We start from the raw sequence: 15,097 nt of genomic DNA, 5'->3' as shown, positions 1-15,097 counted from the left end.
CAGTCAACGAGTGAAAATTTAAAAACGTACGTTTTCATGTCCCTGGCCTTTTACTTCGTAGATACTGGATTTGTAGTTTATTATTATGTGTTTTAATTTTTTTTGGGACGGGGGCAACATGTTACACACATTTATTTGGTTTTAAATAGGTTCTAGGTATTTTTTTCGTATTTTTAAAGTCTCGAAATTCACGACCATGACGTGTCCCTAGGGTACATTTTCCAACTTTCACACTGTTTTTAGACTAATTATTCATGCCGAAATATATAAAACCATTTTTTTATGTCATCAATGGTTATTAAACGTACAAAAAAGGAGCATATTATAATTTTATTGTCATTACAAACTGACTACCATGACAAAATAAGTCTGTCCCTCGATTTGGCGTCACGACCATTTGGGAAAAATTTTCAACTTTGGAGCACGACAGTGGCAAGCCTGGCGTCGATGGAGTCAGTTGGTTTTAGAGACTAGTTCGGGGTGTACGTCAGGATTGTAGTGCCGGTCGTTTCGAGTTGAAAGGAGGAATTACAAGATTAATAAAGGAAAGATTGTGTTTTTTGTAATTTTGGTGTGTCCATGACCGTACGTAGTCATTCGATGAAGTAGACATGGTGTTAATTTTTGTTTATAAGATATTTCAATTGCTAGATTAACGTAGAAGTCCACTTTGTATCCTCGAACATTAGGTGCAGGGCTACCGCCAGAACAGAGCCAAATAACACGTAATTTCACGACCAAAGTTTCACGACCATCGCGGGTTTTTTCACGACCAATCCAACATTATAGATTATAGTGTGTTTGGTCGTGACAATAACTTTAATATAATTGTAAATTGAACAGTTTAGTTCAATTGAAACACATATTTTTATTATAATAATTGTGATAATTGAAGGATTGTTTAAAAAAGTTTAGATTATTCCAGACAATTCACGACCGTACCGCTTGTCTCTGACCATCACGTTTATGATTTCTATCATAAAAATTTCAAAAATTAAAATATCGTCATATTTCAATGTTTTATACACAAAAGAAGCACACCTCTATACAAACATAACGATTTTTCGGGTCTCAGGTAAGTTTCTTCGGAGTTATACAAACTTAAAAAGATTTTATTGGCTTTTTTCAATTTTTTGAGTTTTTTTATTTTTTTCTAGAAAGACCAAATATACCAAAAGCTCAGTGACCTTTTTATTGTATAATGGTCATAAAAGTAAATTAGTTTATAGCAAAACATAGTTATAAAAATAATATTAACTATTTTTAATATTCATTTAAACGTCCGTTATGGTCGTGACAGGATTTTGTGTTTTTCAACTAAAGATGCTCTTTCAAAAAGAAACTACCAAAGAAATTGCGTTACCATGGACATTTTATGAAACTTCAAATGTTAATGAAATAAAAAAAATAATAAAAGTTTTGAAAAAAGGGGAAAATAATTTGCAAAGTGCTTTTCCTGAAAACGTACGTTTTTAAATTTTCACTCCAACACTGCCTGGCTTATGTGACTTAATAGTTCTTTACTGACCAGGAGTCTATGATGACTGACAGACAAGGGTTTATTGAAATAAAAAAGTGTTTGGTTTCTCAGTAAGCGGCCACAGTTAAAATAAATAAGAGGTTAGTTTACCGTAGTATTGTCTTGTGACTCTTATACCACCTCTAAGGACGGATGGTATAAGGGAATTTAGATATACAAATATCCGCCCTTAGAGGAGGTATAAGAGTCACAAGACGATACTATGGTCAATTAACCTCTTATTTATATATAAACTAGCTGTTGTACCCGTGCTTTGCAACGGGAAGAGAACACGAAATAGAAACATTTTGATCTTTACATCTGTTGATAAAATAGTTACACATAAGCCTTTTAAAAACAAAATTTTACCTTTATGGCCTTAATAGGATAGCTGTTGTCATAAATGTAAAAAAATAATAGTACTGCGCCCTGTTGGTAAACCTTGAAACTTTTTAATGCTATTCAATATCATAGAACCAACTTGTGTAGTTGAAACAGCTGACAAAATTCTTTTATTCCTTTTAAATACGATTACTCATAAGGTTAACATGGGAAACTCCAGAGCCACTGGGGCGGAGCCCGAAAGGACTTTTAAGATAAGAATGCATCTATATGTTAATCGGGAATGTGAGCTATCATCATACCAAATTTCAGCCCAATCCGAACAGTATTTTTCGTGTTTACTTGTTGCAAACATACATCCATCCATCCATACATCCAAACTTTCTCATTATTAGTAGGAAGTAGGATGACTCGAGATTTCACAAAAATGAAGTTAAAATAAGTATAACTTGGAAGTTACTTAGCTTGAGGCAGTCATATTTACCATAACACACTTGTCTACCATGGACTGTGTGACTTTCTCCAATTTCTTCTTGGACTTGGTCAACCTAAGTTGGTCATCAGCTCCTCCCACCAACACCAGAGATGTCACGGTGTTTAGCTTCTCTCTCAAGTCTTCCAGGTCATCCAAACTGTCAACATATAATAATATCACAGACAAATATTATCATTTTACGCTATCACAGCCAAGTTCTTAATATCTCACATGATTACAGAAACACCATCGTCCTCTATGATTGGGGAGAAAGTGTAAATTTTGCAGCCCCGCGATCTTCGCAGTCGTATTCTATTGTAGGCTAGGCTTGGCTCTAATAGATATTTAATTACATGCCATACTTTGGTATGGTCAATGTACTCACGTGGAAGTGGCTGCGTTCTGGCCTGTGACAAACAGTGTAGGGACTGTCAGATTGAGCAGAGCATCGTCCGGAGTGCCTCTGTTGTCTTCCACAGTGTACATAGGAAATCCCAGACATACCACAGCCTTCACCTTCTCCCCTAGAGCTACCTGTATCAACAACACAGCAATTGTTACTACCTCTCATGTTCTCTAACATTATCTTGTTAGGTGTATTCTTTTAAGTTCCTGTCACAACCAAAAAAGTTGTTTAATGATTAATTCTATAAAAAAATTGTTTGCGAAGATCTGGAATTCCTTAAAAAATATATTACAGCCTTCCAGAGGTATCCTGCATCTAAGTATCATGAGAGCTTTTTTTGCATTAGCGCTTTTTCACAAGGTGTGTAGCCCCACAGAGCAATATTGCCTAGTTGTTGACCAAAATTTGTGGATAAAGCAAAAATTGTCCTTACTTAAATATGGGTTGTAAAATTCAAACCTGCAAGGCAAGGGCTGCTCCTGAGCCGATTCCCACAAGAACTATTGGTTTGTCCGGATAGTCTTGGTGCAGTTCTGCCACCTTTGCCTTCGTAGAGGACAACATATGGTCCAAACAGTTGGCAACACTGACTTTACCTACCAGCCTCCCTGTAAATAATATGTCACACTTCAATCAACCACATAATGTTCAAATGAGGTACTGATTTATTTATCTATTCACATAAAAAATAAAGAAAATTACTGCTACATATATTTTCTGCTATCCCAGTTTCAATCTTTCAATAACATCAATTGTATTAATTAGTTTTTTGTTGTTGTCTGCGATCCAGAGCTAATAGTTGGTATTAACCCTATATAGGCCTATATATATTTCCCCAGAAATCAACAAATTCACCCAGCCATAAAGCATGAAAGATAAACCCTCAACTGTTAAACGGCTCAAATACCAACACCTCCAGTACAGGAAATTTAAACGGAGGAGGAAAGACCTCTGCGCAACATAGCTTCGTCATGAATCTACAGGCGTATCACCCTTTCTGCCCAGCCATGATATCAAACTCGTGTTTAAATATTTTGTAAACAATATACTTTAGTGATATGAAGATAGAATCTCCTGAAGATGCCAAACAAGCTGGTGACATGTACATAGAGTGAGTACAAACTATTACCTCAAGAACACAGGCAATATTGTGAGTAATGTAAGTTAATACTCACACATTACTCTCAATATTGCCTGTGTTCTGTCAATGGATGTACAGTAATCTGTCTATGGATTGTAGCCTACTTCAAAAATTATTTATGGACTTTAAAATCTGAAGGTTTTTTGCTTTATCTTGGTCGGTATCAGTTCTGCAACTAGTTGCTGTTTGCCATTAATATTGAGGTTATCTAACAACTGGTCCATATGTAAGCCAGGGTTTCAACCATGCCCTTCCAAGAAATATGTGTAGTTTCTAAGGCATTAACATCCACTAAATAAATAAATAGATAACTATCATGAGAGCAAAAATACAGAAATATACAGGAACATTCTGGTTTGATAATCGGGTTGTGTGTGCTAAATAATAAAAAAAGTGAGAAGTGTAAAATGGTTGGTAAGAAGTAATAAGTGGTTGGTGTGTAAAGAGCTTAAAAATATCATCCTCTATAGAGATTTAACATTCAAATTCACATACATCAAGATCGAGAGATTTTAAAAAATCCTTGTGGATCACACCATGCATATTGCAATTATTTGAATTTATCAATAAATGGCCAAACCCACAACAAGACAAAGAGAAGAACTCTAATATTCTTGAATTAACTACTTAAGTCATACACAGTACAATGAGTGAAATGACAAGTAGTTGAAAGGTCTACGAGTAACAATATGACACACAACATGATCGACATTCTGTAACAAATTTCAACTTACAAGTGGGTTTTCCTACGTCAGCTGTAAAATTTGCATTGACATACAGTGCTTACAGAAATTCACAAAAACATTTTATACAGTAAAGTACAGTAGAGTCCCACTACTATTGGATCTAATTGGATACAACCCTGTTTGGATTGTTGAAAATACTTAGGCGGGATTTTGTCATACAATAGCAAATATTGAGGCGGTGGAAAGAAATTAATTGTCTGATGTGTCTAGAACCGATAGTAAGAAATTTACAATAGTGGGAGGTAAAATTGCCACATTAAGTGTTTCATAGTTAATCTTATAACTTTTCCCCAAATCCACTTAGGATTTGGTGGATTTTCAGATTAACAGGGCTAAGATTAGCAAGACTATACTGCATTTACTTGATAATAAACAGGAAGACATTGGTATGATAGAAATTATTATAATTGATTGAACCTCACATTTTTATATATAAATAACACTGAATTAATAATGTAGTTCAACTATTTTCATAAGGTCTACTCTAGCATACTTTTCAATAAAAAATTCTTATTTTTGTCACAAACCATCAAAGAATTAAAAAAAAAGCATACCTTGAGAGAGTACACAGATGCATTTTCATTTTCTATGAAAGCATCAAGGCACTCAAGGCATCAAAGTTAACATTAAAAAGTAACATTATAAGGCCTTCCCCCTATATAAAAGGGTGTAATCGTAAACGTATAAAAACTGATAGTATATAGTGTCATCAAAACTGTAAACAAATTAAACGAAACCACTGTACCTGGAGGGGAGTAGACGCAGACGACAGTGCCAAGAGCAGACAGGTTGGCCATCCAGTGATGAGTGCGAGAGTGAGAAGTGTTACCAGCGCCAGGCCCAGCAGGGACCATCACCAAAATCGGCTCTCTCGGTAGTTTTTTCTAAAATTATACAAATTAAAAAATAAACCTGCTCAGGACCAGAGGACAGGTCCGCAATTGCGGATGTACAAAAAAGTCTTTGTCTTGTTAGAGGTCATTTGCGGTCTTAGCATTTTTTTTATTTTCCAAAGTATAACAGATCCAACAACTGTTTATAATTTATATCTTGCTGTCCATACGAAAGCTTTTTACGAGCTATTGAATTGTGGGTTGAGTTACGTTGTTGCCGTGGAACTGTAATGCATTGTCTGCACAATGACTTGTGTGCAGCAGACAACTGCAAGGCGATGTTCAATTAATTAGATCAGATGATTACTGAGTAGGACACTTGTGCAAAAAATAGAGGAAAAGAAGAAAAAGAAATAAGAATGACACAGAAACTTTTAATTTAAATTTACAGTATTTTTGTAACTTTATCTGCAACCTTTAATTCTACAAAACTTCAAAAAACCATTTGGTTTTTAAGCCTTTCATAATGGCTGTAATAATAATTTTGCAATTTTCTTAAGGGTTAAAATAAAAAAAATTTTTTGAAAAAGTAAAAAAATGTCTACCAATTGGATTCCATTACCCGGGATCTTGCTGCCTTGCTGGTTTACAAGCCATAATCAAGTTTATCTAGCCCTACATATTCATGGCAAATTTCATCAAGATTGGAACAAAATAACTCAAGCTATTAACGGACACACACACATAAAAATATGAACGTGAAGTGTTCTTAGCCTATGGTGATCAAAACAACAAAATTATTCGGTCCCGTGTGTAGGTCTTACCATGCCAAGTACGGCAATAGCTTCTTCTCGACAGACACCAATAAAAAAAAGTAATTCCAGCATGTTTGATTCCTACTAAACTTATTATTAAAACAATAATAATTGCTTAAAATAATTAGCTTCTTCTAACAGATCTCACTTACCATTTTGTGCCTGAACACCCCTCCAATGACAGGGTCCCAGGGTCTCTTGTGAATGATGCTGAGCAGCTCATGACTCGGAGACACCAGTGCTCGAGTGGTAACTGAGGCGACCATACGCTCCACTAGAGTCGGCACTTTGGACTTGACAGTCTGTACAACACAAGTACTTTCAGCAATCTTAAAAAGGGCAACAAATAATAATTTCTCAAAATCCTGTGACGGAATGAATACCTTCCAATTCTTAATGACGGCTTTATGTAAATGCCAACTAACTGTTACAGGTACTTGTGCAGCTGTAACAGGATTGAGCTGAAGACGATGAGGTGTTCAACCCCAAAAGGGTCCAGTCTCGGACATTGGCAGGCGTAGGAACGGGTCACGGTTCGGCTGCCAAACTGCTAACTTGTTGTTTTCTTTGATAGAAAGATGGCTGAAAGAAAACTAAGTACTATAATAGAAACCTATAATAGAAACATTACCCCAGATGGGTACCTGCTCAAGCGGGGAATCCCACTCCACCTTTTTGAGGGACTTGCCCATGGATTCTGGGGAGGGCAACTGTCAGCTTTAGAATATTAATGGTTTTGTGCAGAACACCGCAATGGAGATCGTGAATACGCCAGAGATCTTCTTAAAGAGCTCCCTGACAGCGAGAACTCCACCCAAATCATCGACTGATGTCCTTGAGCTTTGTCACAGGTTAGACGCAGACCGAAACAACCAGCTAGACACCAGCAATGTCGGTGATACCTCGTTCGATTCAGAGATTGTTTTAACTGCTATGACCAGAACTGAACATAGATTGTTTGTTAAAGAAAGGAAAACGGCGGAAGGCACGCGGGTCCCCAACAAACAATGGAGAAAGAGGAAGCGAGAGTCCTTGGGTTCTTCAGGTGAAGGTACTGGTGTTTCACTATTGCGCAGAACCGGACCCGATGGGAACCCAAGGTCATCTCAAAATCCTCTCAAAAAGAAACAAAGATCTAACCAATCAGCAGATGCATCCGTTGCAGGTGTGGTCAGCTATAGAGACCTTGAAGGTCACAAGTTGGCAGTAGCACAGTAGCCTATCCTGACGCGAGATTCTTTGCTGAGGAATGTGATTTCTTGCAGGACAGACTGATGGAGCTGGTGTTGTTTGGCGATTACGGCGCCAACCTCCCACATCAGTTTAAAAAAAATTACCATGAGAAGGGTGCTCTTGTTGTCACTTGTGTTAATACTGATACCTCTGACTGGCTAAATAGGGTGGCACCGAAGTTAGTGCTTGAAGGTGAGGGGGGTATGGAGGTGATAGTAGCAGACTATCAAACAAGGGGGCAACAGAGCAGGTGTGCTTTGGAAAAAAGAAGACACTGGCGTTAATCTTCCCATAGGAGTGTACCCGACAGTTTTTTTAGCAGAGGTCACAGCTATCTTGGTTTGTGCTCGAGAAAATCTTAACAAAGAGATCAGAGACAAACTATTAACATGTATACTGATAGTCTAGCTACTTTAAAAGCATTAAACTCATACAAATTCAACTCAAGGCTCGTGTGGGACTCCCATGCTTCTGTGTCTGAACTGGGTAGGAGGAATGAGCTTACGCTCTGCTGGGTGCCTGGACACTCGGGCATTGAAGGAAATGAAGCCGCAGACATACTGGCAAACGCTGCCTCTGCGACAACAATGATAGGTCCACAACCCTTCTGTGGCATTTTACAAAAAAGCCCATGCTCTTCTATTGCGCCATGGACCAATGAAAAGCACCGTAAACGTTGGGTTGATACTCCCCTTCTTAGGGTTAGCAAGCTTACTCTGTTTAGGCCTTCCAAAAAGGTTGCCTCTGACCTCTTGAGACTAGACAGGTGAAGAATTAAATTAATGGTGGAACTGATAACTGGCCATGGGCAATTCAGAAAACATTTACGACGGATGGTCCTATTAGATGGTGAACCGATCTGTAGGTATTGCGATAGATCAGAGGAGACAGCCGATCACCTGCTCTATGACTGTGATAAGCTCTCTGATGCTAGAAGGATAACTCTAGCATTGGCCATTTTGTAAGAGGTAGACATCTTCCCGAGGAGGAACTAATAGGAAGACTACAGGCTTTCATCGGATGCCTTGAATTGTAGGGTCTATCAATGAAACTTGGATGAAGTGCTTTATGGACTTGGCCTGCCCTTGTTAGACAAGACAAGATAAGATAGAATTCTTGAACACGTAACATTCATTAGACGCTTAGCATGTTAGGTAATTTTGTAGTACCGGATTATTGAAAATGCCGGATTTCTTGAACTAGCTAAATAATCGCAACATTTTAGAGCGTCAAAAATTAATCGTTGGTTGACGGGCCATTATTCAGTGTATTATTGTGCTTTCTCTTTTTTAGTAGGGGTATTGAAAGCTAAAATTTTAAAAAAGTGAAAAAGGCCCTTGAGCAGTTAAGAGAAAAACTGGAGCTGTACTGTTTGCTCCCAACTCGGCCAAACATGCTAAAATACCTTAAAAAATCATACTAAAAATTGTTTTGAACCTTAGTCAGTTATTAAAAGAGCCAGACCATCGGATGCTGGATTAGCAAGCATTTAACGAACCCTTGTGCCTTAATTCAGACACTCCCTTTTTTATGTAGGTAGTGCTAAATTTATAGGTACTTATGACTATAAAACGATATGTAAAAAACAATATCATCATTCATTTAGATTCTATGTAAGTTAATATAAACGACCCACCCAAACTTTTCATCAAGGTTAAAACTACAAAACAAAAAAAAAAAAATAATTGGTATCATTTGGTTCCCATAAAACTTTCCATGGACGTTTTAAGTTTCAGTTATCAAAAATATCTTCTAATCTCATAACTTTAATTTGACCCTGCTTTCTTGATGTAATACGTTTTGATTATGTGACTAATATTGCAAAATAAAAAAAATATTATGTCATTTTAAGAATGAGAATGACAAGGCTGCACATTCATCTCCACAGGTTTACTTCAGCTCTAATCCTGAATATAAGTCATAGTATATTATTTCAATAAATAACATAAAATTAGATTTTCATTCCTAAATCTAATTTGTTGTGTCAACCTCTGCAGAATGTTTCTGTGAAAATAACCCCTATGAAAATGCCTCTGGAGTAAACAAGAAAAAAAGACTCAACATGATCAAGGAGCAGTTGATACCTGTAAGGCGTCCAAGTACGACACTAGATAATCTGTCGGGAGGTAGTCCATGAGGACGTTATGAAGCCACTGAGTGTACTTGATGTTCCACGCGACTGAGGCCAGAGTCTGTCTGAGTCGCCTGGCCGTCTTGTCCACTGCAATGCGTCGACACACAGGCTCGTTGACATCACCCTCGCAGGCCAGCCTGGCCAGACGATCGTTGTGTAACAGTCTGATCACACGGTTGAACAGCCGAGCTTGCATGTTGGACCAATTTATCCTGGAAAAATTAATAAATTAGTGAAACTATCTTATTTGTGATAAGATTATGATAAGAAAGCATAGACACAGCGCCGTCCTTAGGGTGGAGCAGCCGCTCCAGGCCTTGCGCCGGGGGCCTCGCCCGGTTAATAATAATAATAATAATAATAATAGCTAAAAATAAGTTAAAGTTTTGGAATGAATATAATAAAATAAAGGAAAGACAAATATGTGTGCCTAAAACATGTCCGATTTATTATGAATTATTTAAATTACCTATCGTATTGATTTAATAAAAAAATAATAACAAACTTTAATAAAACACAAAAGAATACAAAGGGGGGGGGGGTTGGGAGATTGTCTTTATGGTTTAAGTTAGTGATGTAAAATTCCTTGGATTTTAAATCGATGAAATTCCCTGGGAATAAAGGAAATATTCTCAAAATTCATAATTTTACTACAAAAAAAACCTTAATATTCCATTCAAACAGAAAGTTAGTGTTTCAGCATTACGGTAACGAAAAATGAAACAAGTTTCAAGGACATGGTAATTAAAGAATTTATTGATGTTCCATATTTATACCTTTTTAAACATATTATGAAAACCATCATGTTACTGTAAAACAGCAGGCCAGGACCCACAAGTAGGCTTCATGGAAAGACTTCTTACCACTGAAGAATAAGCTAGTAGTAGGGGTCTGCGGTGCACCGAAAAAGTCGGTACGGTACGGTACAAGCTTAATTACCGTCATCGGTTCGGTACAGCATTTTACACGGTACAAATTCGGTTCGGTACAGCCTATTATAATAATAAATTACTTTCAGTTTACTATCGTAGTCAACGGCAGTTGGTTCCGAGCACATAAAAGTCTTATCAGATGTTTGTTTACGATCTTCATAATTTATTACTAGCGTGATGATGCAATAAAAAACCCATTAGCAGTCCCAAATCCATTAACATTTTATCATGACAATAATTGTTGTATTGAAGTACTTCCAAGAACTGTTGAGTTTTATCACTTTTATTTCTTTACGACTTTCCCCAATTCTGTTTTATCATAAAAATAATAGTTTTATGATGACTGTTAAATGTTATCTCTAACTTAATCAGTATTTTCGTGAATATTGAATTTGCCGCTGGCCATTGCCTACTGCCATAAAACTGTTTATGGCTACATATAAAACTTGTAACTAATCTACAATCTTATTTTATAAATTAAATATTTATTATGGATATTTTATCTTTCTATTGACGACCATGGATATATACAAACTTTTGTCGTGATTTTAATTTCAACATCAAAATACAATATTGCACAATCGTGATATTTTAGGCCATTGGCCTTTATTATGCATCCGGTATTGCTGTTTCAGAAGATAAGCAAGTTGATAAATTATAAATTGATATTCCCGTAGTTAAAAAGAATTATTTTATAAACCTATAAAACATAATCATAAAATCTTACATAAAGATAACAATAACGGAAATTGTAAAAAGGGTATAAAGATAACAACGTCATTCTTTCTCTTTGTTCTTCTATTTCTTGGGTTTCCCTTCAACACGCATTCGACAAGTTGCCATGGTTACTAATCACCCATGTCGTTATCAGCTTTTGTGACATAGCGCACAGCAGGTGGTAAAACTTGACGAAAATCGGTAAATTTTTACCTATTATTTAATTACCAATGAATGTACGGTACTACTTTATTGGTATTTGGTATTGTATTAATAATCGGACCAAATGGCAGATTTTTGTCAAATTTTACACCAAATTTATTGAAATTTCAAGGTGAATATTAATAAAACAATTATTACCAAATATTTGTATTCATTTAAAAGATTGATTTGTGGTATTGGGTTCCCCACTGAGTGCAGCCGAGCGGCACTAATGAGGGTCGGACCTTCTTGGGGGTGAACAATAGACGGCTTATCAGACCCTCCCCTCCCCCGTGGTCTGGAGAAAGCATGTAAACAAACTATTGCACAAGCGTCACTTGACATTGAGCTGCTTCAACTATAATTTTGTCAAATGAACTGTGATTTTTCAAAATCAAAAACAATAATTTGGGACCATACTGCTTAACACTAATGGACTGCAATTATTGTTGAACATACAATCCATTTTTAACAAACTAAGATTATACGATTCAAATACAATTATAAAAATTATCTTGGTATTTTACTTGGGGTAATGAAGCTATGTAGGCTAGTGTAATTCTCGGTTCATCAAGGTTCTACTGAATTATGTTTGGCAGTGAATAAGTGTAGAATGCAATTTATAAATTCAGGGATACACACCTTTTACACAGTTATAAAGTCTAATTGCCCAACATCAAATCTTACTCTGTGATAATCCAAATTTTAGTTTCAGAAAAAACTTTGCAAGAATTGTATCCATCTTATAACTTAACTAGTTTTGAAGCTGATAAAAAAAAATGGTCTTTGCCATTACTTCATCATAACCTCCAGTTTTTCATTGTCATCTGCTGTGAACAGCTGGCAAAACTACACTGTCTTCTACTGAATGCTTTTATATGTTTTTAAAATAAAAAAAAAAAAAAACAACTAGACATTGTGTTGGTTGGAAATAATTTACCAGTTTTGTGAAATTATCTTGTCAATAAATGTTTCAAACATGTTTATTCATAAAAACTCTTATCCTATTTTTAAACTACTTTATCATGGCTATTCAAAGTATCTCAGAGTAAAATAAGTAAAGCCTTTATCTCAACTGTGATTTTTCTTGACACAATCCTCGTAGTAGTAAAAGGTTTTGTTTTAATAATATGCGGTACAGTAATTGTTGTTAAAAAACCATGAATGTAGGATAATATCCATTTTCATAGTAATGTCTAAGTATTAAAGTTAAAAATTATGGTTTAGATACAGTTCTGAGAAGAAAACCGCAAAAATACGGGTAGCCGCGTACCGTACCGATTTTGTACCGAGAACCGAGGTACAAAATATTGTACCATGCCGAACCGTACCGACCTTAAATTTTCTGTACCGCAGACCCCTAGCTAGCAGCTCCAAAAATTCCATGTGTTATGTGTTTATTTGTGTTTTTCATCTATTTCAATTAGTTAGGTAAGCCTGCTGTTAATCCTTTCCAATAAGAATTTATTTTTTATTAGAGAGAAAATTGAAACTAGAAGTACAGTAGGGATACACTGATCCCAATTTTTTTTTTTTTTTTATTTTCAGATAATTTATTACTTTCCGATATGAGATTACATCTAATTAAGGATCTTTAGGGGACACAATTTTTTCCAACCCTCAGCACCACCAAATCGCAAGTGACAATGATGACGCCTCCCTGAGTGCGGTTTGACAGGGGCGATGACAACTTCTCCTGGGAGATTTTCTCGATGGGGCCACCAATGGTTGAATCATTATTTACGATTTTAAGGTTCAATGGAGAATTTCACACACTTTTTTATGGTCACATAACCTTATGCAAAGTTTGCCATTTTCAAGGTTTTTATGGCCAGTAGCAACCTTACATCTATGTACATACTTTGGTATCTGGTCCTCCCACTCAGGATTGAACTGTCCCTGGTGTTGTGATGTCACATGTCTCTCAGTCTCCTGCATCACATTGATAGCCTTGTTTTGGTCATACGGTGGATCCAACGGCGCAGTCACTGACTCTACATCTACATCTTCAACCAAGCTGCAACAATAATAACGTTAATTTGTACTATACTGTAAATATTTATTTACCTACAACCGTTTTCTATTTATTTAAAGTAGCCGTTTCAGTTCAGTTTCAGTTCTTAGAATTGAAAAGTTTCTCACAACAGCATTGATTAAACTTTCATAACAGCATAGTTTTACTCTTAAGGAACACGGGTAACGGACCAACTAGGTTCAAGGATTGAGAGAGAAGAAGTAAAATTGTAATGATTTGAACTTCAACTACTCAGCTATTCAGGCCAATTTAATTCTTGAGTGGTGCAATAATTAGTGTTTGGTACAATTTTTTGTTGCACCACTAAATAAACATAACCTCTCTTAGAAGTTTTAAAGAGTAGTGATTTTTAGTAATTAAAGTACTGTCGTTGTAAGTAGTGTACGCAACCCGCATAAATAGTGTTAACGACACTCGCTAAGGCTCGTACCTTAAATTTTCTACTTGTGTAGTTATCACTATCTTTACGCAATTCGCAATTGTGTAAACTACTATTGTTTTGCTTTGACACTTCTCCTAAATCTAAAATAGGCCCTTAAATACCAATTTTAAATGTTATTTTCATCAGGGATTCTGTAAATTGTCAATTTATACAAGGATATACCTTGACAAATACACATTGCTTAGTCAATTACATTTTGGCTCAATAGGTGTGATAGAGTTAGGAACTATGATAGTCTAAACAACATAAGGAACAAACAACAATAAATATAACCAACGACAACGAAATATGGATATATCATTTACCATTAAATTATTCTAACTCTGGATTGTTGTTTTAATTTTTTTCAACTAGGGAACACATTAAATCAACAATTTATTTTTGAACGGCATCTAGGCCTACAAAACCAACATATTTCTTACACCGACATTTTACTTACTTTACATCATCTTCGTCAGTCGGATGTACAAATAGTGTTCTTAATGGTTTAGTGTATATGTATTCTGGCTTGCATAGAGGGCTTCTGGAGTAAAGAGGATCTGAATGGTTCTCTTCACGGTTGGTGGGAGCCTGTTAAACAATAAATCAGCACCAGTACAAAACAGTTTAGGCCTACATGGCAAACTCTTATTATGAAAAAATATTGTATTATACCTAAACAACTTAAATTACTTATTTTTAAGTTAAGTTTTAATTACAGACATGGTCTATGAAACTGATATCAAATTGTAAACATTTATAAGTTAAGTGAAATAGTGTAACCAGTTTGCTCTCTGTTTCGAGATTTTGGTACTTTCCTGTTGAAGGGAACATTCGTTATTATTGATGATTTTTTTAAACTATAGGCTATTGATATTTTATTTTTTTTATCCGATATATTGAACGAATTGAAACATATCAGCTGACAAGACAACCAAGTAAATAAATATTGTTCGGCATCAACAAGCAATAAATCTATATAAAAGGCAAAGCCCTCACTGACTGACTGACTCACTCACTCATCACTAATTCTCCCACTTCCTATTTACCTAGGAGGCTGAAATTTGGTACACTGATTCTTTAGGCATTAAATAGGAAAACTAAGTTGTTTTTATTCTGATCGGACTCTCGGGCTCCGCCCCAGTGG

At 35.9% G+C, this 15,097-nt stretch overlaps 1 protein-coding gene across 5 annotated transcripts in view; it reads right to left on the bottom strand.

Annotated features, from left to right (window-relative positions):
* LOC128999280 (KAT8 regulatory NSL complex subunit 3-like) overlaps positions 1 to 15,097 on the bottom strand; it is a 42,837-nt gene that overhangs the window by 22,774 nt on the left and 4,966 nt on the right. For 4 of the 5 annotated variants that reach the window (XM_054425683.1, XM_054425682.1, XM_054425686.1 and 1 more), the window contains exons 3-11: positions 14,411 to 14,541; positions 13,356 to 13,511; positions 9,595 to 9,856; positions 6,430 to 6,579; positions 5,375 to 5,513; positions 4,618 to 4,638; positions 3,202 to 3,350; positions 2,722 to 2,870; positions 2,346 to 2,493 (exon numbers count right to left, since the gene is read on the bottom strand). In XM_054425683.1, the coding sequence (XP_054281658.1) occupies positions 2,346 to 2,493; positions 2,722 to 2,870; positions 3,202 to 3,350; positions 4,618 to 4,638; positions 5,375 to 5,513; positions 6,430 to 6,579; positions 9,595 to 9,856; positions 13,356 to 13,511; positions 14,411 to 14,541 (1,305 nt within the window). The remainder of the gene's footprint in view (positions 1 to 2,345; positions 2,494 to 2,721; positions 2,871 to 3,201; positions 3,351 to 4,617; positions 4,639 to 5,374; positions 5,514 to 6,429; positions 6,580 to 9,594; positions 9,857 to 13,355; positions 13,512 to 14,410; positions 14,542 to 15,097) is intronic. The other variant, XM_054425685.1, reaches the window with a different exon arrangement.

This window comes from Macrosteles quadrilineatus, unplaced genomic scaffold (genome assembly GCF_028750875.1).
Source record: "Macrosteles quadrilineatus isolate MER2022 unplaced genomic scaffold, UCM_ALF_1.0 Scaffold_8__2_contigs__length_117827958, whole genome shotgun sequence".
Lineage (NCBI taxonomy): Eukaryota > Metazoa > Arthropoda > Insecta > Hemiptera > Cicadellidae > Macrosteles > Macrosteles quadrilineatus.
This window is presented reverse-complemented; position numbering and strand designations above follow the sequence as displayed.